The sequence below is a fragment of the Vulpes lagopus genome, chromosome 5 (assembly GCF_018345385.1).
Source record: "Vulpes lagopus strain Blue_001 chromosome 5, ASM1834538v1, whole genome shotgun sequence".
Taxonomy (NCBI): domain Eukaryota; kingdom Metazoa; phylum Chordata; class Mammalia; order Carnivora; family Canidae; genus Vulpes; species Vulpes lagopus.
This window is the reverse complement of record NC_054828.1, coordinates 26,528,998-26,555,123: the sequence shown is the minus strand read 5'-3', so window position 1 is coordinate 26,555,123 and position 26,126 is coordinate 26,528,998. Positions and strand designations below refer to the sequence as shown.

General features: G+C 40.0%; 1 protein-coding gene across 4 annotated transcripts in view; it reads right to left on the bottom strand.

Moving 5' to 3' along the window:
* AFF3 (AF4/FMR2 family member 3) overlaps positions 1 to 26,126 on the bottom strand; it is a 564,761-nt gene that overhangs the window by 419,340 nt on the left and 119,295 nt on the right. For 3 of the 4 annotated variants that reach the window (XM_041757149.1, XM_041757151.1, XM_041757152.1), the window contains exons 3-6: positions 18,090 to 18,164; positions 15,703 to 15,823; positions 14,409 to 14,721; positions 13,894 to 14,279 (exon numbers count right to left, since the gene is read on the bottom strand). In XM_041757149.1, coding sequence (XP_041613083.1) covers positions 13,894 to 14,279; positions 14,409 to 14,721; positions 15,703 to 15,823; positions 18,090 to 18,164 — 895 coding nt within the window. The remainder of the gene's footprint in view (positions 1 to 13,893; positions 14,280 to 14,408; positions 14,722 to 15,702; positions 15,824 to 18,089; positions 18,165 to 26,126) is intronic. The other variant, XM_041757150.1, reaches the window with a different exon arrangement.

Genomic DNA, 26,126 nt, shown 5'->3' with positions numbered 1-26,126 from the left:
GGAAATGAGGATGGAGAACAGGATTCCATTTTTGAAGGGCTCACACAAATCATGAGACAAACCCCGAAAGAACCACTGATATAAAGTAATAACTACTACAGGGCAAAGGCTGCTGTTCCCCCCCATATCTTTCATGCCTTTGTCTATAGCAAAATAAATTTATCTGGACACGTGGTGACCCAACATAAAGTCTGCATGCATTTCTCAGCCCTCTTTAAAGCTAAGACAGCCAGGTGACTAATTGGGGTCAATGGGATCTGAAAGAAAGTAGTCTGTGCTCCTTCCAGGTTGAAGCTTTAAAGGGGAGGATATGCCCTCCCCATTCCTATTCCTCTTCCTGAGGGCTCAAAAGGAATCTGGGCCACCTTGGATCAGGTAGACAAGTTGTAGCACTCATTATAGGTGGTAGAGCTATAGAATAAAAGAAGACTGAGTCCATGATAGAATGTCAGAGAACAAAGCCACCATTCCACCTCAGATTTATAATGTAAAAAAAGCAAGCTTTTGTCTTGTTTTTAAGTTGCTTCTTTGGGAATCCATCACATAAAACAGCATCATGTTCTTTTCTTTTTTTTAAGATTTTTATTTATTTATTCAGAGAGAGAGAGAGAGAGAGAGAGAGAGAGAGAGAGGCAGAGACGCAGGCAGAGGGAGAAGCAGGCTCCATGCAGGGAGCCTGACGTGGGACTTGATCCCAGGTCTCCAGGATCACACCCCGGGCTGCAGGAGGCGTTAAACTGCTGCACCACTGGGGCTGCCCGAAACAGCACCATGTTCTAATTAAGATTTAATAGACATGCTTCTTTCTCTGAGAATTTTGGTACCAGAAAATGTCCATTAAAAGGAAGAACCAAAATTTTATAGTAAAAGCAAAGGGAAAGCTTGAATTCTAATTTTTTCATGAAAAATAAAACCCTGAATCATAAAAATAAACTAATCTTACAATACCAAAATAGAAATGAGAATTAAAACTTTATAAATTCCTAGAAGAGAATGACTTAAGTCATTTGGAATAGGGGGCCTAAGTTTTTGTTAACAAAACTGTATAATCATGTGATAGAGGTAATGAAAAAAAAAATCAACCTAGTAAGTAACAGAATAGGTCTCAAAGCCTGACCATCAACATGTAAGAAAGGCTTAGGAAAATAGTAGTGAATACAGATAAAAAACAAAAAGGTACAGGTCAAAGCAATTAGAATGGAACTAATAGATAAGAAAAACAAGGATGATTCAACCAAGAGTAATACGTTTACTTCCTTTAATTTGCTTCTTAAAGGCAAATAAAAAAGTGTGTGTGCACACAATGTGTGTAAACAATACAAAAAAAACTCTGAGCTGGAATAATGTATTAATCTGACAAGACTGAAAGACCAATCCATGTTTCAGGAAATGCTCAATACTGAGACACATTTTGATTAAGCCGCAGAAGTTTGAAGAAATAAATACTTAGGATGTTCAAGCAAAATGAGCAAATCATTTTCAAGATTTAACAGGATAGGCATATTTGAGGAATATACATATTTAAGCTCAAGAGTGTCTTCAAATTTGGTGAAACTAAAAAAAAGTAGAAAAAGAGAGAGGTGAAGGAAGAGAGACAATGTTGTCTTGAATGAAATTCATCTTATGTTTGTGGAATTTTTTCTGGATGGCGGGATTTGAGTTGATTTTTAAATTTCATTTTTCTTCATTTTTAGATAATTTGAAGGAGCATGTAACATGTTAACAAAAACAATGAGTAAGTAAGCAGAAAAATATCAAGATGGAAAGCAAATATGACAATATATTAACAACAATCAATTCTGGGTGGTGACTCTCTAATTTCCAAATATTATTATCATTTTTTTATAAGAGGAACCAGATTTGAAGGAGGAATTGGGCAGGCAAACTAGGAAAGAATAATACTCCAGGCATAAGCAAAGCCAGAAAATTATGAAAGAAAATGGTGTGCTTACGAAACAGCAAGATGTCTGGTAAGTAGATAAGGATGAAGTCTGGGTCAGATTATATGCTATGATTGAATTTCATTCTAGACTTTATTTTTGTCACTGATATTAACTAACATCATTCAAACCAGTTACAGTATGTTTGTCTCTATTTTTCAGGTGCAAAAACTCAAAGTCCAGACCTCAGGGACAAGATAATTCAGTACTAGTTCTAAGAGATGGTACAAAGACAGATGAGAAGTAGAGAGTTAAAAAAAAAAAAAAGAGAAGTAGAGAGTAAGCTCAAGGTGCTTACGATACATTGGTGACATCAGACAGACAACAAAGCAGTAAATAATAATATATGGTAATATAACACACACAGACTCTATAGGAATTTAGAAGAAAGAAAATTCTTTGATGGTTGGAGCAGATTGTGGAAGTGGCATGACTTATGCCATAGGCTTGAAGAAAGCCTGGAGCATTTTGAATTAAGATTTTCAGTCTCACAAGAAATTACATTGTAGGATCCCTACCCACAGCTACATCACAATTCCATAAAGATGGAGTATTTATCTTTCTTTCATACTGAACTATAAAGAAAAGATGGACTGAGTCATCGCTTAGGCTGGAATATGACTGTAGGGAAAAATAAACAAGTAAGTAAAGGCTTACCTTATATTAAAATAAATTCCAGATGGCTAACTTTTCATCTAGTTTCCTTTATGGTTTTACACATCAGATTTAACTCTTTAACATATCTATGGAAATAGCCTTTTTAGCCATAATTACAAAAGAAGAGATCAAAAAGAAGAAAGATACAAAATTTAATTTCTACATTATAAACAAAGGTTAATCAAGAAGCTGGGAGAATTGCTTATAATTTATTTAGAAAAGGTTCATTTCCTTAATTTTAAAAACCCATAACTCAGTAAGAAAGAATACAAAGACTCCAACAGAAAAATGGGTAAAGAGCATGAAAAGAAAATCACAAAAGAAAATCACAAAAAATTATACATAATCACCTTTGTTCATTTTGAAATTATAAATTAGATGTCTATGCATTTTTCCTTGGAAAATATGATATCTACACAAATTTACTTATTCCTTTACTAAGGCTATTCATTGCAGAATAATTTACAATGGTGAAAAAAATTGAAAACAGTTTAAATGCCCAACAAAAGGATTATGTAACAAATTATGGTATCTGCATAGGATAAAACTACTGAAATTCTCAACTAAATGCAATGCAAAGATCATACACTGAACATTGCCAAAGACTGTTCAGTAACATAGCAAAGCAGTTATGGTATGCAAGGAGAATAATTGGGAAAATAACCATATATGATAGCTTCATCCTGATTCAACAAAGAAGGTCTATACCAGAAGAATCTATACCAAAATGTAAACTGTGACTATTTCCAGACTGCAGCATTACATGTGGGTTTTTTTATCATTTATGTTCTTAATGTTACCCTAATTTTTATAATGAAGACATATTACTCCAAAAATCTCTGTTGCCCTTTGCAGCAGAAATTCCAGAAAGAGTGGTCTATATGTAACATCTTTAATTCCTCCTCCTGATTTTCTCTTAAACTTAGACTTTGTCCCCCAAAACACTCTTTGAGGTAACTGATGACTTTCATGTTACTAAATCCATCAGCAGCAGAAATGAAACTGACAATTCCCTTCTCTTCTTGATACCTTCTCTCCTCACGTTTGCTAGATACTACACTGATTTCTTCCCACCTCCTGATTCTGTCTCTCTCACTGGCACCTTCTCTTCTCATTAATCCCTTGATGTACGAATGCATAAGGGCTTAGCCTTCTTTTTTAGCCACACTCACACCCTAAGTGACCTCATCCAGCCTCAAGGCATTATCAAGGTATGCAGACCACTTCCAAATCTCTATCTTCTAGCCCAGATATGTATTTCTTTCTCTACCAAATTCCACGCTTATGGCTCCAATGTGTGTGTCTACTTAAGGTGTCCACGTGGATATCTAACAGACACCCCAAACTCAGTCAGTTCAAATGAATTCCTGCTCTTCTCCTCAAAAATCGGCTTCATATATAACTTCCCATTTCAGTTGAAAGCAACTTTCAGCTACTCAAGTCAAAAATCTGTCTTCAATTCCTCTCCATCTGTCATCCAATCAGTCCATTCTTACCTGACTCTCCTCCAAAATATATCCAGAATCCAACCTTCTCATCATCTTTGCTACCACCTAGCTCCTACAACTGCTGTCATCTCTCCCCCAGATTAAGGAAATAATCTGCCAAGTAATCTCCTGCTTCCACGTCTATCCCTTTACAGTTTATTCTCAACACAACAGCCAGACAGATTCTTGTAATACTTAAGTCAGACCATGATGCTCTGTGCTCAGAACCCCTCCAGGGTTCCCTATTCTCACTCGCAGTAACACCCCGATCCTTGTGGTAGCCTAAAGGCCTTACGTGATGTGGGTTTCTCTCCTATTTCCCTTCACCTCATGCATTCTCCTCCAGCACACTGTCCCATTGATGTTACAGGGTGAGGAGGGATGCTCCCACTCGGGCCTTTGCCCTAGCTATCCACTCTGCTCTAACTAATTCCTCCTTTCTCCAGATACCTTCCTCCTAACTTCCTGCTCAAGTCTCTCTTTCTTAATGAGGATTACTTTAACTATCCTACTTAATGGAGCAATCTGCTCCCCCTCCTCCCAACCTGTCTGCACTCCTTTACAGGTGTGAAGCCAGTCACTTTGACTCTTTTCTGTAATACTTATCACAAATTATAAAAGGGTAAAATTCAAAATGGTAAAGGAGTTGCTGAGATAGGCTGTGCTGAAGCAAGAAAGGCTCCTCTGAAAGCTCATGTTTAAATTACTATGATGCCAACTGGAAAAGGGTGGCATGACCCTGAGGGAGGGACTGGCCAGAGAACCTAACCTACAGGAATTCATACTAACATACAAACATGAATGAAATAGCCAGTAATGTGAAAGCCCAGTGGGCACATCTACAGCGAAGAAGCGCAAGTTGCTGAAAGGTTGGTTTGTAGGCCAACATAAGGAAGGGTGAGGGCTGTCTAAAGATGGGGAGGCTACGCCAGGAGGTAGGAAGTTCCCTCTTAGCCGTGGGGGCTGAACACAGACAGGAAGAGCCTCAGTGGGGATGTCACAGAAAGGAGTCAAGCATCCTGCAGGAGGTCTGGAGGAGACCTTCCATCACCCATGCTCTGTCTGTAAGATTTTCAAGACGTCCAAGAATGAGGGAGAGGGTAGGAGAGTGGCTGATCTATATTTGTTTTCAGGGCTTATGTAGATCACAAACTGAATGTACACATCTTTTTATTTTCTAGTTTAGCCTTCTGTCACACAGATAAGGAGTCAAACATTTACTGTGTATTAAAGGCATGCCACTGGCTATGTGGACCCAAATGCTCTGTAACCAGCAATATTTCTGAAGGATATGTCTCCAAGACAACAAATAAACAGAGCTCTGGATAAATATGTGGATTGTGTTTGCATAAATTATGAAATAATGCATTACTATGAAGGAGTGAAATAGGAATCGTGACAGAAACAAGACCCATGAAGCACAAAATGACATAGAAAAAAAAGGGCAATTCTGGGACTCGGTACCCACTGGAATCAAGGAGTACCTCTAAGAACTCCATGTGTTCTAGGCTATTTTAAATCCATTAAAACTTAATTCACATGGCAGAAAGTTTGAAAATGGGGTCTCTTCCCCACTGTCCCTTGTCCCCTTCACCACCCTTCTCATCCCCACATCCTTTTGCTACAGCTCACATCATGTGGCCAGACAACAGAAGCATCTGCCTGCAGCACATACACAAAACACCGTCCACACTACCCCCAGGCCAGGGCTTCTGCTCACACAAACCAAACAAAGAAGAACATGAAAAAAGAGACAGAGCACATATCCCTGCAGAGCCACTGCCTGCTTTGGCTTTTGTTTCTGAGGCCAACATATAGCTCTATGGTTTATTTTACATTGGTTGTGTTTACATACATCAGTAAATATGGTTCCCATTTCTCTTTGTAACAGCAGCTATAAATTATATGTTGGAAGTGTTTGGCTTTTCTCTTCCCATAAAAGGTTTGGCAGGAATTACTGAGGCCCCAAGAAGAGGAGGTCAGTGGTTGGAAGGGAGTGACTTCCTTCACCTATATCCTTAAATGAATTAACTAATTCAACAAACACCTATTGAGCACAAACTATGTGTCAGGCACAGTTAGGAAAGCTCCAGGAAGCAACGCAGCAAAAAGCAAAACAAAAATCCTTGTTCTTATGGCATTCATATTCTAGTAAAATTCATCACCTCACTTCAGTTTCCAGGTTCAAAGCTCTCAAACCGTCTAGGGCTGAGCACAGTAGAAGGTAAATGTGAAGTAAAGAGTTACTATAAATAATTATAATAGTAATTCTGAGTTATTATTATTATTGTGGCTTATTAAGTGCTTACTTTGTGCCAGGCACACTATTCTAAGCACTGTACCAGTATTAACTTACTAAGTAGTCATAAAAAGACTATCAAATGCTATCAAGTACCGTTATATTGAATTGTGTCCCTCACAATTTTAAATTTGAGATAGAGATAGGGACTTTACAGAGGTAATCAAGTTAACAACAAGGTCATTAGGGTGGCCCTAATCCAATATGACTGATGTCCTTACAAAAAAGGAGAAATTTAGATAGACATACATGTAGAGGGAAAACAACGTAAAGACACAAAGAGTAGACAGCTATCTTTGAGCCAGGGAAGGAGGGCTAGAGCAGATTCTCTCTCACAGCCCTCAGAAGAAATCAACCCTATCAACTCCATGATTTTAGCGTTCCGGCCTCCAGAACTGTGAGACAATTTCTTTGTTCTAAGCCAACCAATTTGTGGTCCTTTGTTATGGCAGCCCTGGCATACTAATAAAGGTACAGTCATGATTCCATGTTGCAGGTAAAGCCACTGAGACACAAGGTCATCTGGCTAGCCAACAGACTGGGAGTTGAAGTCAGACAATCTAGCTCAAGAAACCACACTCCTCATTCGGTTCTAAAACCAGGCCAATTACTGCAGAGATGGGTCCCAGTCAGTATTGCTCCTGAAAGTGTCTTTTGATCCTAAAGCCTGACCTTTGGCCAAAATAGAAAACTGCTATGTTCTGGGGGTGACCACAGGCTGCTTGTCACACATGCAGCTACAGAATGGAACGTGTGACTAGCAGCAGGGAAACTGCACTCTCCTCTACTATAAAGGCATTGCTAATGCTGGTTAATCATGTGGATAAGTGATTCTCCTGATCGGCCCAATTAAACATGCTATTTAATACTTTGTAGCTTTAAAAAGATCGATTTCAATGAGTCATTCTAAATACTACCTGAAAATTTTAAGACTTTTCTTCAGCCCATATCTTGTTGATTTTATATTTCATTTAACTGGAAATAAAGCTCAAGTGTGATAAGTTCTACTACAGGTAATAGTTCAGGAAAGCCAAATACACAGAAGGAGAGAGAAAATTCGATCCCAGGCTTGGCAATAAAATCTCAGGAGGGGGCTAAGCATTAAATTAGGGAGAATCATGTCACTCAGGCTTTGCTATATTAATCCAGGATAATCTCAGTCTTCAAGATTTCCATTATTTCCAACAAATAAACACAAAAGAACTTTCAGGATTTCATTTTCCTTTTTCTTCCCACCTCATATCTCTGCCATTCTCTCTCTCTAGTTCACTCACATGCACACACACAACCACTTCCAATAATACCCTCACTTCTAGATCTTGTTTGCTTTTGTCATTTCAGCGGTATTTCTAATAAGAGTAACATAGCCAATATTTACTGAATGCTTACTATATTGTCACTGCGTTAAGCACATGACATTCTTCAACTCATCGATCAACTCCTCTTTCCAGTAACTCTGCAATGTAGATATTATCATTTTCTCCACTCATAAGAAACCTGAGGCTCGGAGACATTAAACTACTTGCTCTTGGCCACATGGCTAAGTGGCAGAGCCAGGATTTGAACCTATGCCTGGCAGAGCCATCATCATTCCACTGTGTATCCCTGTACATCTGAAAGCTTGCATGGGATTTCCAACCAAGAATGAATGAAATACAAGAGAAGAGGCTTTTGTCATTGGGCTGTACACTGATACGTTTTCCAGGGTGGAAGAGATTGTTGGATCACACACCCATCTCTTCAAGGGACTCCAAATACAGAGAGCTCAGGCTCTTGATTAGTCCCAGGTTTGGAGTCAACACATATAAGGTTGCGGTTTAAGGGCAAACAGCCCCGTAATCTGTCCAGATGCTGTCTGGGAGAGGAAACTTTATGAGAACTGAGAAAATATACGGGGAAAGTAAAGTGGGCTTTCTAATAGCCTCCCCTGGGTCTCACTCTCAACGCCTCCGTCACTGGGAGTAGTCTCCTATCTTATGGCTAGAAAATGTGGTTTTATAATATGAACCTAAAGGAGCCCAGAGAGGAAAGGGGACGACGGCAAAGGACATCAGCACCTTTACACGAGGCACATTTTAATATGCTTTCTTCAAAGTTTTCAATAAAGAGTTATAGAAGCTGAAGTTATTTTAAACTGGCTAAGTGCTTTTACCTTTTAGGGCCTCGCTAGCTGAACATAAAAATACCAGAAAGTATGGAAACATTTCCACTTGCCAGCCTTCATTATGACCTTCAGAGTGACCCATCTATAAGATGAGAAATGAGTGCTTTCATCTAGTATCTAAGATCAAAGTTGTGGCTCTTCACTCTTCTAAGTCCAAGTGCTACAAGTTGTCTGTGTTCCCACTGAGAGAACACACTGGGTGTAATCAGCTATGCTGTTATTAAGCCCCACTGTCCCACAGGATGCAACCTTATGCTGCAGTGAGTGACGGAGGATGGAGGTTGTGGTGATGGGGAGGATAAAACCACAACAGACAGGGAAACTGAGTCTCCAGCCTGGCCACGCACCCTCATTTCATCAATGAGCAATCAGATAGCATACTGTCATTTGAAAACATTATACATCTCAAATGTAATTAAGAAATTTAGACTGGCATGAATATGTAATGTACACATTGCTCTGCAGATGCCTTTCTCGTCCGACAGGCTGGTGCCGACTTTAATTTGGAAGAAATCCATTTTCATACAAAGGTAACCAACAGTGACAGGAAATAGGAAGCCTACATCATTTATCTTCTATGAACTTAGGAAAAAAAATCAGTTAATTGCTTTTCTAGGAAGCTATTTTGTGGAATCATGGTGCTTTATCTTTCTGCTCTTATTTATATATAAATGGTGATTTTAAAATGCCCATTGTGAAAATGCTAATTAATCAATACATCTTAAACTATTTTTTAAAAATATTTTATTTATTTATTCATGAGAGACACAGAGAGAGAGAGAGAGAAAGACAGAGACACGGGCAGAGGGAGAAGCAGGCTCCATGCAGGGAGCCTGATGTGGGACTTGATCCTGGGACACTGGGATCACGGCCTGATCTGAAGGCAGACGCTCAACCACTGAGCCACCCAGGCATCCCCATCTTAAACTACTTAATTGCTTATTTTAACAAATAAAATTCTGACCAACCAAAAATGGTCTCTCTGTTCTTGCAGATGAATTATCAACCACTACAAAAACTCCTAGTATACATACTACAGTCTATTAATTGATATTCAAATTTAAGTGTCTCTTCACTTATCACTGACTAAGCTGAGAGCAGCAGGCTTTGCTTTCCTTCCTTCCTTCCCTGGATTTTCAGATATGTTCTATTCTCGGCCATCAGAGCCCCTCTGTAAGTCTTAAATCACTGCTACTTATTAAATTAATAACAGAAACTAAAATGTATATGTCTTGGAATACCACTGAAGCTGAAACTTGCCAAACAAACTGATTTCATGGCCCATGAGACCCATATTCCCATATTTTGTCTCAACAGCACTGCATATTAAGCTTTTTTATAGGATTGTCCCATTTCTGCTTTTCTATATCACCTAGCACATACATGTGTATTTTTAAATTCTATAAAGTTTGAGGCCATATAAAGCACTCTCTTCAAATCTAAAATTATCATTTTAATAATTTCTTATTATTCCATGAGCCAAAGATAGGTACAGCATGAAGCTAATGATGCATAATCTTCAAGACCTCTTAAGCAAAGATTCCTCCAAGGCCCCAGGAGGGGTTCTAGCAATGAGTTAATACATTTTTTTGGTAAGAATTTCAAATATAATTTTTTTTAATTTTTTTTTTATGATAGTCACAGAGAGAGAGAGAGAGAGAGAGAGAGGCAGAGACATAGGCGGAGGGAGAAGCAGGCTCCATGCACCGGGAGCCTGATGTGGGATTCGATCCCGGGTCTCCAGGATCGCGCCCTGGGCCAAAGGCATGCGCCAAACCGCTGCGCCACCCAGGGATCCCTCAAATATAATTTTCTAGTCCTTTTTTCCTGAAGAAAATCCTCAAGATGGTATATACTTTAGGTCCCACAAAACTTGTATCTGCCCCACTAGGTTAACAGCCCCCCGTGTCTGGATCTTGAATTACATGTGAAGGGCAAAACATTTATTTTGTGTGTGTATGTGAAACAAAAAATAATTTGCTTCAACTGGAAATAAGATTTACTGTGCCCTACTCTAGAATGTTCTAGAATGCATGCTGCAGTCCTTCTTATGTCCCTGTCTCTCATCTAACACTAGTCTCCTTTCCCAGTGGCACTCCAGGGAAGGCTCACTTAATAAGGGATGGCATCAAGAATAAAAAACTCAGCTATAACAACAAAAATATGTTTTTCATTAAACACAAAACTGAGCAGGGAAAAACCAGCCAAGAGACAGGTGTATCAGTTAAAGAACTCCCTTGAGGTCTTTAACTTCCACATCAAATTGCACTGAATTTTTCCACACTAATTACCTATTATTGAAGACTAAAGAATTATAACAAATAATTTGCCAGGGCAGCAGATAGAGTGCAGATGTTGTAAGAAAAAAAAATGAAGAATTTATGAAGTATAAAATCAGGCGAAAGAGATCCACAAATTCTCAATTTTTTAAAACAACAATATTTTTCTACTACAAGGATTATGAAGGTGAGGAAATTTTCTAGGACTAAAAGGCAAATTTTAAATTTAGTTTGGACTGTGTGTGAGAGAAACTGCAAATTAAAAGCTAAGGGCTAGAGTCTAATTTATTCAATTCATGTAAATTTCTTGCAGGCAGAGTTCATATCGTAGATTTTTTTTTTAATTTTGCATATCACATTACACCTAGTCATTGATTTGATTTCTTATGAGGACTATAGCTACACAATGCCATATGGCTATATTTGTATCTCCTTTGTCTTTACGTCATTTTTACCTAACACTTCCTTTACACCCCCAAATCCCTCACATTGGCGTTAAGTTTTGCTGTACAGCTAACGTCCTAGGAAACTAGAGTCAAGTCATGCAAAAGTTCCCATCAGGTCATTACCTCTGTAGATTTCCCTAAAAAAACGCATTCCCTACCTCACTGGGAATTAATATTAGTACTAATCAAGAGGACATTTTCACCTAGGTACTGTGTAAAAAAAAAAACAGGCATTAATATTTCTCGTTTGCCACGTTTGTTTTAGTCTCTCTGAAAAATAAAAACAAAAATTCCCTCAAAAATAACATTTAATTAGCCAATAAAATTTAGTTCCTATGCTATGATTGTGGATTTTATAGGGATGCCCTATAAATACTGAATGATATACCTGCAAAAAGGTATTTTTTAATTTCTTGGAGTACTGTAAAACAAACAAACAAAAAAAAAACTCTTTTTTTTTTTGAAGGATGGGAAATATAACTGATAGATACTACCCTGCTGCTAACTGGGAAAGAATCTATTATAATGAACTTATTATAACACAGTGTGTGTTGCATGATTCAAATTATCATATTTTCCATAATATGGAATTTTTTGCTAATGTAAAGACTGTACTATCTTCCCTACCAAAAACAAAAAACCCAAAACAAAAACAAAAAAAAAAACAAATCCACCAATTAAAATTTTGTTCTGCAAACAACACTTCTTCCCTCTTTTCTATCAATGCATGATTGGCCTCTTTAAACTATTCAGTATAAAATGTTAGGAAGGGAGCAAGCTCACAGGCTCAATGTCATTACATGGGGGAAATGAAACACTTCCTGTATAAAAGCTCTAATTTTTCTCGGTATGACTTTCTATCTCAGGCATTTCCCTCTTTCTGTGATTACTGAACCATAGTACAATGTGTCATTCCCAATCTGGGGTCTTGAAAGGGCGTCCTGAAAGTGTCCACGTTATTAATGGCATACCCAAAAGCCTAATGAAAACTGTACAGTTATCTACATAAGGCTGTACTGGCTATGAAAAACTGGCTTTTAACCAGGCTTTATCAGCTCATTGGGTGACAAAGTAAATAAATAAATTACTAACAAATTTGAAGTTTCTTTGGCACATAAAAATCATTTTAACAAGGAATCAATTGGGATTAAAATTATAAAGGATTCCTGGGGATTACAGTCACCTCTGTTCAAGGATAAGCCATGTTTTATTTGCCAGGTCACTGGATGATGATAACACAAATCAAAGGACTTGATAAATTCAGTTTTATAAGGTAATATTAATACGTGTTTCCTGCAAATTTTTAAAAACATGAATGCTTGCAGAAGTTATATGTTGCTCCAATTAATTCCTGAGAATACTTATGGGATCCATCATAAATGAATAATCAAAAGTGAATGTCACTTAATTTCCTCATTAGAACCTGCGTAAACATCTTGGATGTATCTTCTCTAAGGGCAATATGTTGATCTCCCAGTTGGTGCACTGTGCTGAGGTAAGAGCTCAGCTCAGAAATTATTAAGTTCAGCCTTGTCAGACTCCCCACAAGAAACATCAAATCATTTGTGTGTTAGTTGGTCATTAAATCAAATTAAGATACAAAGAATATGCTAGCTACAGTGTTACTCCATCTTTAAAAACAAATGTCAAAAAGAAAAAAAAACCCTGAATATTTCCTAAGTCCAATGTTCTAGAATTCACATTTCATGTTACTTAATATACCACATCACAACAAAACAAAAAAAAATGTGCATGCATACTTTTTCCTATGCTTTTGACAACTGTCATCAATTTGGAATATAGTATGAAATGTGTTTCTCTAAACCAAGACTTCATTTTCCATCCAGATTTACTGTTCAAGTAGACTAGACTCTTTGCTACCTCTGTGATTATGAGATTTGCTTTATGAATTCTAATATTCCATACATCTGGCCTACACATTTTGTAATGCAATAAATAAATACCTCAGATTAAATTCAAGAGGCAAATCAGAAGAATCTGAATCTGATTTCACACACTTCATACAACCGAAGATCATTTTTACAGGGCAAGAAAAGTTCTTACTTGATTAACATCAATTAATCTGGATTTTAAGTTTATAATATAGATGGGACATACAATACACTCGAATATTCACCATATTCAATATTGAGTCATTTAATAATTACCTTAAAAATCATTGAGGTTTACTTTGTAAAGTTTGTCCTGGAATATTTCAAAACTGACAAAAATATTGAACTTCTGAACTCTTTCACATAAAAATTAACCTCTTTATATATGGCCTTTACAATACTTTTATTTCTACTATTTCACGTCAACACCAACTCATTCACACACACACACACACACAAAACCCTTGACCTATACTGAAGGAAACATTCTCTCCGGAACGAACATAGACATGTAACTGCATTATGTTGGAACTTAAAAAAAAAAAATGGGTGATAATCAATCTGAGATTTTAAGAAATCATTGTTTATCTGTACATTCTGCTTTAGCAATTGCTACAAATCCTACCACATGAATCGTTCACACACTGAAAATAAACATGGTAAGTAAATTTGTATCAAGTTATCACTGAGAATGACTCAGATGGTAGGTGGCATTGAATAGAGACTCACCTCTCCTTGTTTGGGGATGCTTAACTTGGAAAGTTTGGCCTTGGCTCTGGCAGACTCTGGCTTGGTGGCCGGGACTCCCCTGTATGAGGTGCAGTGCACACCCGTTTCTGTGGACGACTTAAGCTTTGGAGACTCGTCAGGAGCTTGATCTTGGCCATCCATCGGCCGCACATATGCAGTTGGTTTCTGCTGGACCAGGCTGGGTTTTGAAGCCAGCGATGGAGGAAAGTTCTGAACACAGTGTCCGCTGCTGCTATGCTTGGCTGCCATAGCAGGTGGCCTTTCCTGGGTCTGAAGACCCACCTCTACATTGCACACTTGTTTGGCTCGTGGCTGCTGTCTGCCAACACCATCTCCAAGCAAGGTCCTGAGAGAGCCTTGTTGTGCTGAGTTGGAAGAAGAAGAAGAAGAGGAAGATGAGGATGAGGGGCTCAACACAGACTGGTTAGGTTTTTTATTATGGTTCTTTGGGTTAGCAGAGCGGTTCAAATCAAGCAACCTGTGTCCGTGCTTACTTGCTCTCTGTTGGCCATCTGATGGCGGATGCCCGGCCTTCTGCCAGCCCATGGTGCCTCTCTTACTCTGCTGCACGGGGACAGCTGCTGGTGTGGAAGAAGCAGTGCTACAGACAGATGAGGGCTGGGCCTGGGCTCTTGAATCTGCAGCAAAATGTTCATCGATCTTGTTCACAGGAGCCTGAGGAACCCCAGGTTTGGGAACGCCAACAAGATGACTCTGATTAGATCGGTCAGTTAAAAAGTCTTTCATTTCATCGTAATTGCCTAAAGTATTCTGGATCCGGTTGGAGAGCTCATCCCCCTTGTTAGTCTGGAGAAAGAAAAACACAGTAAGCACCTTGTTGTTAGAGACAAGGGAAATACAGGAAACAATGGAGAGGTGCCTTGATGGCTCCTAGAGTCAGGGCTGTCACATCCAGAATAAGAGCTGGGAGGTGAAATCAAAATCGTTGTCTCAGAAATCCATCTACGCTGCATGGCTCCAGAACCAGGAAGCCACTAAGAGCCTTAGACTACACCAAAAGGGAATCTATCCTTGGTGGTATGATGCAGCAATGGAAATCAGGATTAAGGCTTTCCAGGATTGGGTTTTCTTTGCTTTTTTAGAGTCCCTTAGAAACTTTTCTTGAAAATTCAAATTGGGCTCAAATTGTTCTGCTGCCAATTTCTAAATATATCATATTCTTGTCAGAAACCCAGAGTGACAGGCAAAAGAAGTCAGCATAAAGCTTAAAAATGAACACGGGCTAAATGTGCAAGAGGCCAACTATCCACAGTTCCGTGCAGGCCTCAGATATTAGTGAAATCTTGGAAGACCTTTCATTTTGGCAGAGTTTGTATCTCTGACTTTTGGTGTAAATGAGAAACAATCCAGCCATTTTTTTTTCTCATTATCTTATCAGGTAGCCTGATCACAGCATAACCTATGTGTGGCAAATATGTTACCCAAACTCTTTTTATTTCCTATAGCTTAGAAGGAAAAACATTACAAGTGGCATTAACTTTGAAAATCAATGCAGAAATGAAATCCATACTATTGATAAAATTCACAGCAAGCAGCTCTCACCATTACGCAAAAGTTACATTTTACTGAGGAAACAGGCAGTCAAGTCATGTGAACTAGACACCAAGATTTGTGGGAAAAGACATCATTCTGAGAGGCAGAGCTGTCTTCTTGGGCTGAACAGGCAGAAAACAAGCTGGAGTTTGGTTGGTCAACTCTTCGAGGAGAGACTGCCATCACAGGGGTAGAGGTACAAGTCGGGGAGAAGATGAATTGAAAATCATCTACCTTATAAGGTTCACTGAAGAGGGAGTAACTCGAATTAAATGTGCCATCATCCTGCTGTGTTTCCTGATTTCTTCTCTCTCGTTCCTTCCTTCGTAACACATTTCTATCTGGTTCATAGACGCTGCATCAGGAGAAAGAAAAGAGAACAACCACACAGGAAAAAGTTAAAGGCTAAAACCCTGTGGAACATTCCCCTGAGTGCAAAAGTCTGGTTCATGGATAGACGGCCGTGACAAGGAGAACAAGGATCAGATTAGACACCCAGCAGTAGGAGCTTGGGTGTCTGATAATTACATTCTTCAGGGGTAAAAATAAAAAATCCTTAGGGCAAGTTCCAACTAGTACTAGTCCTCTCTGCCTGATATCTAAGACAGGAAATATCTAAGCAGCTTTGACAGGAGAAGACTGAAAGTAATCTTAAAGCAGACAGTAATTACAGTGATGTGTAAATAGAAATTACGAGCATATTTCCTCTTATGACATAGCCTCTGAATGTTCTATGGGAATGCTCCTGTTCTTGTCTTTCTTTTCCTTTTCCTTTTTTTTTTTTTTTTTTTTGGTAAGGCTGTGTTTCTGTAGTGATTCTTTCATTAACTAGCTCCCTAAAGAGCTGTTAAAACTCCATGCTGCAATGGTTTTCACAGTTATGAGCCTTCTTCTGATCTCTGTTAATCAGTCAAGTCGTCAAACTACTACTGAATCAATTCTTCCTTCTGATATATTTGACACTATCACTCCTCCTAACTATGAAAAATGTGCCAGGAGGAAGGGGTGCAGGCAACGCAGGGAGAGAACGGAAATTGAATTATGGTGTGTCATCAAGGATCTCAGCCTTTTTTGTTAAAGAAAATTAATATCTATTCTCCCAAAATACAATTATGAAGTGACCAGACACCAGATAACTGGGAGGACTAAGGGAGAAATAGTGTTCCTTCCCCCTCATAAGGAGAAAATAGAGAGGCTAATTCAACTAATAATAAGGAAGTGACCCATTTACTGAAGGAAGGAAATACACTTGTTTTTTTTTTTCAGCTCAGTATATAAAGAAATCTGGCCTCAGTGGAGAACTGACATGTCCCTCAGAATGTGCACTGTCTTCATTTCCTAGCTGAAGCATTTGGTTTAACTGACCTTGTTTTCCTTTGAGCTCCCACTTGGTCTAATACTCAGATGCCTGAGCTGGGAGCCAGGACAACTACCTACTAACCGGTTCTCCCATAACCAGCGACTCGATGATGGAAGAGCCACACAAACTCTCTCACTCCAGTGTCTTCATTATAAAACAGGGATTCTTCATGGCGTGGTAAGGTTTCAATGTGAAGATAATGCACAAAATGGCCTTAGAATAGCTTTAGGTGCCCAAACTCCAATGTATTGCTTTTAAATGTTGTTAATAATGAAAGAATCCATGAATTTACAGAAACATATGAAAAGAGAGAGATTCTGTTTTGTCTTGTTTTGTTTTAGCCAAATTGCTATCTTGAGTATAAGAGAGGATATTGTGTCATGTGGCTGTAGAGGACACAAATAAAATGATCATAAAATAAATACTGCTTATCCTTCTAGCTATGCCCAGGTGAACAGAATATACTTTAAATTGCTAAGGGGCAATGCTGAATATGCTTCCAGCAAGGCTGTGAGAACACCTAAGGCATTCCATTTAAATTTAAGATTAGGGAATGTTAAAATACCCAGAACATGTCACCTATTAGCATTTTAATTCATCTTTAGCATGTTACCCAAAGTTATTAGATTGGGGAGTCTAACCAGTGACCTTCACATTAACGGAGGCTGCAGCCACAGCCTTACCAACTGAGAGGCTCACTGCTCCAACATAGCCATCACTAAGAACTCTCTGGGAAGCTATGGTCATAGTGACTAGTGTAAGATGAAAATGACACTCTTATTCACAGAACCAAGCTTCCAGTTCAAATAAGAGGCTGTGATTGTCCTGCCCTGCTTGTGGATGTTTGCAATATGAAACCCCAGCTTTCACAAACATTCCATGGATTTCAAATGGAGACTGACCCATGCTGTGGATGGAGATGAAGTAAGCTTTAACCACGAAGTGAATCCGAGTTTTACTATGAACTTGCTAACTTTGGGACCAATACCAGCATTTGCAGTCAGAAATACAAGCTTGCATTGCATGCACTGCACTTCTTCCCCTCTCCAGCATGTCCAGACATCTGTGAAGCACCGACTGTGCAGAACTCCATGCACAGAGACTTCCACAAACATGCTCACTGCCCTCAGGACAAGTCAAATCAACCACACGCATGAGACTGGTGTGATGCATGAAGTGGCCTTATGTGACATGGGGCAGGCAGGTGGTCATTTAGAATGATTTCAGGGCTCCTAAGACGCCCCCATGCCCAAAATAATACCTCCTGCATCTGCTGGTGGAAGACTGAAATTCCACAACTAGAGAGTCATTCCTCTGGTTTAAGATGTCTTCACCCCTGTAAAAAATGTAGACACCACAAGAAGAGGAAACACTTTAACCCAATCAGCCCTTGGTATCTGGGTGTGCATGAGTTTCCAAGAGGAAAGGGCAGAGGACATAGGGGCCCAAAGGGGGTCCAAATAGGAGGTATAACAAAAAAGGGAGGGACAGCATACAATATAGCAATGAAAACAAATTTATAAACTCTATCTACTTTGCAACCTGGTTTAGATGTTTAGCATTAGGCTAAAAGCCATAGTCAATCAGGCAGCTATCAGACTTGCTGCATTCAGGGTCAGGGAGTAAGAATCACTTCAAAATATGAAGAAGCTGGAGGTGAGAGGCAAGCTGCTCCTCTTTAACTAAATCTGCCTATTCCACAATCCATTTAAAGATAACCAAAAGCACTTCAAGATGCACATCTGGGCTGGCTAACATTCCCTAATGAGGTTCGGCTTGCACACCCCGCCTATGCCTTCTCAAGGACTGAACACCCTCAGGATCACCTACACACAGCCTGCTAATAGAAATGCACTTGCCATCTTTTATAGCACTGCCATGATGCTTGTGCCATGCAGTAACCTCCATGCCACTAGATGAAACCAGAAGGACCAAAAAATGACAATCATCCCCACCTCCTCCAGAAGAGCACAAAAGAAACCCAAAAGAAGAGCCAATACTTCTTCAGTGCCTTCCCTTTGGTTTTTCTTCTCCTTCTTTGGAAGGCAGCTCTGTTGCTTCTACTGAGCATTCAATACTTCCTAATGGTGACCCATCTGACTCCACCTCCTTCACTAGAACCACAACCCCCACCTGTCTTGTCAGGCCTTGGAAGCTAAAATGTCACCTGCTTAAAGCAAATGTCATTGTAGAGAAAGTCTGGACTTGCCACCCCCCATCTTTCTCTAAACGTCTGAACTCTTATCTCTTCTACCAACGCTAAATGTTTTAACTCATAAAGACAGTATCTTCTCAACAGTGAGTCCACCACTCCACTAATTACCAGTGAAATCTGTGCAGGTACTTACAACTCCAGAGAGTGCCTTTCTCTTGATCTCTCACTATTAAAAGTCAGTTCTCTTCCCTCCTCTGTCATTCAAGCAATGTAAAGATCATGCCATTTGCTTTAGAAGCAAAGGAACCTTTCCCTTGACATGCTGAAAAGTCAGGTCAGCTTCCCTGGGGAATGGCTGACTAAAGTTGTAGAGAATTCTGATTCCTGGCATGCTGATACATACATTAGACTCAGTAAAAGCCTCATGTTATGAGCTGTGTTGGTTTGTTTTGGAGTTTTTTTGTTGTTTTGTTTTTTGTTTTTTTTGGTGACTAGCAGATGGTGAAATCTCTGTAAAGTTATTCCTTATTTCCATGAAAATTATAAGAATCACACTCCTCAAATGTATGTCACCAAATGTATTTATTTATTTTGTATAAAAGTGGAGGCAGCCAACTGCTACAATATTATTATTTATTGCAGATGCATAACATTCCCAGAAAATGAACCTTTTTAATCAACTCCTTTAAAAGACCTATTTATTTTTAGAATTAAAAAACAGCCAATGAAAACTATAGTAAAAACATTTCTGAAAATTTCCCTTTATTTGCTTTTAATCTATAAAATGAGTTAAGTAAGTGTAAGGTTCAGGCCAAAGCCAATTATGCTGAGTAGATAGGAATAGAAATTCAAACGTGAAATTATCACCATTTCCAAAATTAATGTATTCTTGATCATATGGTAACAGTATGAAACCAAATAATAGTAATACCTTTGAATCTAATGGCTTCTCCCTTCTACTAAGCTCAAAACATCCCACACACAGGTCCCTTACTTATCCTTACAATGTCCCTTGAAGAAAGAAAACGATGGTGGCTATCACTGCTGGGATAACTTTTCTAAAGATCAAGGAACTTACAGTAAGACTTTGATAATCAAAACAATGTCATAAAGAAGACATCATGTAGAAGGAACAGCAGTGTCAATCCATGGATGAGGAGCTACCTGGGAGCAAGAGGTGGACATGCTTCCTAAACCCTGATGTCTACAAGCCAAGTATTAATAAATAGTGAATGTGAACCTCACAAAAGCAAAACAGGGCAAATGAAACATAGGGAAGCTACTTTCCATTCAGAAAGAACTAGGAGAATTCTGGAATTAAGGCTAAGTTGTTAAAATTTTATAGTCCACAAAAGACAAAAATCAGTTTCTTTCCACAGTACATGCAATAAAAGGATATCCATATAATACAGAATAGTGGACTAGAGCACAGATGAGCCAATTTAGAAATTATAGACTCTGAAGTAATAAGTCAGCTTGGGCTGCTGGTATCACTAGTTGCATCAAATCCTACCCATCCCTTAGCCTGCTCTTGTCTCTGCCTAAGCAGCCCTCCTGGAGGGAGAGGTGGTGGAGCTGATGGAGCCACCCACTCAGGTGAGCTCAGGTTTGACCCAGAAGGCCCAGCTGGCCAGGAGGGACTGCTCTCCTCCCTCTGGCACTGATTCATATGCAGCCTGTTTATATCTGAACATTTGCTGCAGACGAACTGCATTTCCCATGGAGGACACTATCAGCCAAGGGCATACCTAGCTAATCCCACCCCTTGATGAAAGTCATCAAACTGTTTTCTTCTTTAAAAAACAAAACAAAACAAAACAAAACAAAACAAAACAAAACAAAAAAAAACATTATCTTACCTACTGGTATGTCTCCAGAGTTGAGGGCTAGAAAACAAGTAAATTCAAGGAGAAGAGAGAGAACGACCTCTCACCAATCTTTTGAAGAAAGTTATCATGTTCTCTATGGTTAAAATCTACTGTCCTCTTACACAGCAGAAACACAACTCACTTTAGTCCAAAAGTATTTTTCTGAAAGCCATGGTGCTAGGTTCAAGGGAGACAACTAGGGCTGTGACTGGCCTTTCCTTGTTACTGTGAAGCCAATGGTTCAGGAGACGGGGAGAAGAGGGAAGTGGCCCATTTAAAGCAGAGCATGTTGACATAATGTGTTTGGGGCATCAGAGAAGGAAGCACAGGGAATCTGGAGTGCTTCCTGCAAAAGACTGCCTTTGAGCCGGGTCTTGAGAAAAGGGTGGGTAGAGGAGAATGAAGGGAAGAAGGGCTTAAAAGTGCATGATACACAAATTACTACTAGGCAACCTTTGAGAGGATGTGGAGGAGGTGACCTCTGCCCTGCCCACACCATCCTGGTTCTTTAACCTGCTGGAATTCCACATTTAAAGCTTCATTTGTTTGGTGAGCTCCACCGCCACCCTGTTGTTGCTACCTTACCCTAAATGAGTTTAATCTGATCCCTTCCTGGAGCAGGACTGGTTTGGAGTAAATAAATGAAGGGTGGACACAAGGAAGAATAAAAGACACACTGTCTCTTTCTTTACAGTTTGCATCAGAACTGGCCTTGAACACCTTGACCACAGAGAAGATAACCTTTTCAGTCATGGGACCCTCAAAGCCCTTGCACAACACACTAACCTTCCCCTAGAGTGCACTGGCAGCCATTGGGGCAAACACGAAAAGAAGACACCAAGTAGAGAGAATGTTTTGCAGAAACTCACCGTTCTTTGGAGTAGCAATGTCAACAACTTTGTATAGTTAAAGAAACTTAATCAAACACTGCAAAATTATAACAATTGCTTTAAACTTAATGACTCAAACTATCATCTCTTGTTATTTATAAAGCAAATGATAAAAGATCAGTAATCCCTTAAGTCAAAGAAAAGCAAGACTGTTAAAGTATACTTGCAAATTCCTTCCTTAATCTACAGACAGAGCTGGGAGACTGAGAGACAGGAAGGTGGTCAGAGAATGAGCAGGTGTGAGAAGTGAGTCAGATAGAGAGAAGGTGGGTTGGAGTCACAGCTGGGTAAAGAGGCAAAGATTCCCTAACCGGAGTCCTTCAAGGTCCTGAACTGTTGTAGCCATGGTACTGGTGCTGGGGGTGTGGGGTAGGGATGGGGAGGGTAATAGTGGTAGGGATGGTGATGATGGAGGTGCGGGTGGGGATGAGGAGATAGGGCATGGGGGTGATGGAGGTAATGGTGGGGATGATGGAGGTAAGGGTGGGGATGAGGTGGCAGGGGGTAGGGGTGATGGAGGTAATGGTGGGGATGATGAGTGTGGGGTGGGGTTGAGGAGGTAGGGGATGGAGGTGATGGAGGTAATGGTGGTGATGATGGAGGTGAGGGTGGGGATGAGGATGTAGGGGGTGGGGGCGATGGTAGTAATGATGGGGGTGGGGTGGGGATGAGGAGGTAGGGAGCGGGGGTGATAGAGGTAATGGCAGTGACGATGGGGATGGGGGTGGGGATGAGGACATAGGGGATGGAGGTAATGGTGGTGATGATGGGGCTGAGGATAAAGGGGGTGGGGGGTGGCATTAAGAGGAGTTGGGGGAAGTGGGAAGGGGTGGGGTGTTGGCGGGGTTGGTAATGTTTGGGGGGTAATGGAAATGACAGGAGTGATGGTGGCGGTAAGAGTGGTGGTGGGAAGAGGGGCTGGAGAGTGGTGGGAAGGGGTGATGGTGATGAGAAGAGTGGTGAGGTTGGTAGTTAAAGATCTGCTGAGGAGTGAGGACTGGTCAACTGCCCATATAACCCTTAAATCCTGAAGAACAGCACTCTGTCCTGCTCACTTATACTAGGCTTTTCTTGGAGAGCCAAGTAATTCCCTTCTCACATCTCTTAATTCCATTTTCCCCCAAGAGCATTACACTACTGGCTTTGCCATCAGCTTTGTAAGTATGATCCCCAAAATTATTTCGACAACAAGTACCCTGGAAAGGTCAGTCCAACCTTACTTGTTTGTCTTGGATCACAAAGGTGATCTCAATCTTAATTCAATCTTGAAACCCTCTAAGAGCATTTACAGATCTCTGCCTCAGCACTGCCCATCTATTCTACAAGAATGGAAAAAAAATTTGAGAGTGGTTTGGTCCATAATCACTTGTCCCGTACCACAGCTTTGGTGAAACTAGGAAAACAGAAGGGAGTCACAAAATAATGAACACTCACAGACAAATTGAGCCCACAAATATTCCAAAGAAAAATAGCCTTTTGGGATAATCTGTAACATCTTCCCAAGCCCATCAAGCCCATATTAAATTTTGCTAATAACAGCAACCCTTTACTATTACTGAAGCACTTTACATGCATTATTTCACTGAGTGGTTTTGAAAACCCTAAGAGACATTATCCCCATCTACCAGTGAAGAAACAAGAGGCTCTGAGGTTAACTAACTCATACAAGTCTCATAGACGGTGAGCAACAATGCTGGGGTCTGAAGCCAGGCAGTCTGGCACCAGAAACCGAATTCTTAGATTCTGCTCTGCTGGCTCCCCGGGGAATCTGCTCACTGACAGGCTTTGACAAATGGCATCCCCATCTTTTGCTAGTAAATGCCAGGCAGAAGGGTATTAATTTTCAGATCATGACAATTTCAGTTCATTCTTCTAAGATCTGTTAAGTCTCTTTAGTTGGAAAGTGTTAACTTCAAGAATTCTTCTAAAACTTATATAAGTGGGATAAGCAATTCAACTGAGTCAGCACTTGCAATTAATACTCCAGTATTAAAAATACTCCAGTATTAATTCTGTACAGTGAGTTCCTCAAAAATTATGGAATACCATAATTACACTTACAAAGACAGGACACTTCTGCAATATGGTGCTGGACATTTGTCAGTTCTATACTGATCATTTAGTTAGTCCTAACTCCATTTCTCAGTGGAAATGATGACTGTTTCAACTCTCTCTTGTAAATAGCCCCCAGTGAGTTCTTAGAGAGATGACAGATAAATGACAGCTTTGCATTTCCAAGGGTTAAATGCTTTTCCTGAGGGATCTTAAAGTCTTCGTGGCATGAGAACAAGTGTCAGGTTCTAATGGAATTGTTCCATTATAAATAAACCACCAGGTTGTATGACAAGCAGCTTTCCAAGAGGCTTTCCACATAGCATAGTATAAACAGAGAAGTTAATTTGAGTTTCTTAACAGGACCTTTTTTCCTTTACAATATAAAAGTGCCTTGGGATGAAGCAATTACTCTGATTTACCATCTTCTCCTTGTTAGAGTATAAAGATGCAGTGGAGCTTCACAAAAGCAGTAGTAACTTAACCAAACAAGACCCACCTCTATAGTCCCTACTATGCTATTTCAAAGAGCTCACTTCTAGCCAGCAGCAGCACAGAGCTGCCATCAATCACGGTGTCCGTTATTAGAAGGACACTCACTCCCAAGACTTTCAATAAAGTACTTTCCTCCACCAAATATTCAGTTAAATTTCATTTTCACTTTGCAGCATCAGTTTCTAAACTTATATTCCTAGGAATTTTAAAACCATATGCAAGAAGTCATATTTAATAGCGTGCTTATATTTTAACTATGATGTCCTTCCATACCCTCCCTTTGTGGCCACTCAGGGTCATGGATGTGATACTCTACACTAAACTAGAGGACAGAACGGTGGCCGTGTCCTCTCATATAACTTCCTGATATTGGCTGGGTCCACTTCTGGACACAGAAAAGACCCTGAACATCAGCCATTAAAGAATGGCTCCTGTTCCCCCTGAATCCAACTGTTCAACTTCTTTTCCTCCCAGAACCATTAATGACACACACTATCTGGTTGAAATGGGATTTCTGAAAAGGAGTTAAGAGTTAACTTGAGCTACTTTCATCTGTTGAACTGAATTAATTTACCTGTGAGGTACAGAACTAACCCCAGGCTAGAATGAAAGCAAATACAGCTAACTTTAAGGAAAGAAAGAATTAAAGGAATATGCATGTCCTCAAATACCTTCTGGTGTGGAAGCAATCTGACAGACCAACCATTAGAGTCTTCCACGTAGGAAATACAAATGGCAAAGACTATCATAGACCCAATAATTTATCTGAAAGGGAGAGAGATCCTATTTTGAAGATGAGAATGGCCTATTTTAGTACAGGGCAGTTTATCGGCTGAGCTAGAAGTCTTAGTGGGTAAAGGGAAGAGGGAAGAGGAAAATACGATGGAAATCCTCAGTGTCTGAATAAGAACAGAGAACCACTGAGAGGATGCAGCCTCTATGTCACCAGGATTGCAGGTCTGGGGTATGAGACATGGGCTCAGTTCCTCGGTCACAGGGAAACAGAAGGTAATGGGCAGATGCTCTCTCAACTTCTCATCCTCCAATCTTTCTCACCTCACCTGCCACCTCAGGCCTCACATCCTTTTCTGGATTCCCCTACTCCTCACTCCTCTTTCCTCCTTCCCAGGCTAATTCTCCCATTTGAACACTGAAGCCTACTGCCTCCAACCTGCCTTCTACAGATGCCACTTTCTCGTACTTAGTCGCCATCTTGGTCTCCCCTGGGATTTTTTCCATCAGCTAATGAACTCATTCAAGTCCCTCCTATCTTCTAAAAAAGAAAATGACAAGTCCTCCCTGACCCTCTGCCCCCTTCTGGCTGTTGCTCTCCATCAGCCACTGTTTTCTGCAGAGCCATCCACACTTGCTCTCTCTCCAATTTTTGGTTTTCCTAAACCCATGTGATTTGGTTCTGTTCTTCACAGCAAGGTCACAACTTCCTCACTAGGCAATCAATGGATACTTTTCATCCCACACAGCTACTATTGCCTTTTGAGAAGCTTTCTTCCCTACACTCTATGGAAATATATACTCGTAATTCACCTCCTGCCTTTTGGGCTACTCTTGAACGTGCTATGCTTGTCTCTACTCTTTTGTCACTCCTTTAGAATTTGTTGCCACTTAAGATCTGGGCAAGACCTTTTGTCTAGGCTCGGTCTCTTCTTTCCCAAGACTTACCCAAGTCTCTCTTCTTGGCTCCAGACCCAATTATGCAACTATCCACCTCATCTTCTCAAGTCATATTTCCCACAGTTACACAGAGTGCAGCAAGTCTACACATACCTCATTGCCACTCCCTGACCCAGCCTCTGCCTCCACTCTGTTGCCTATGCTGG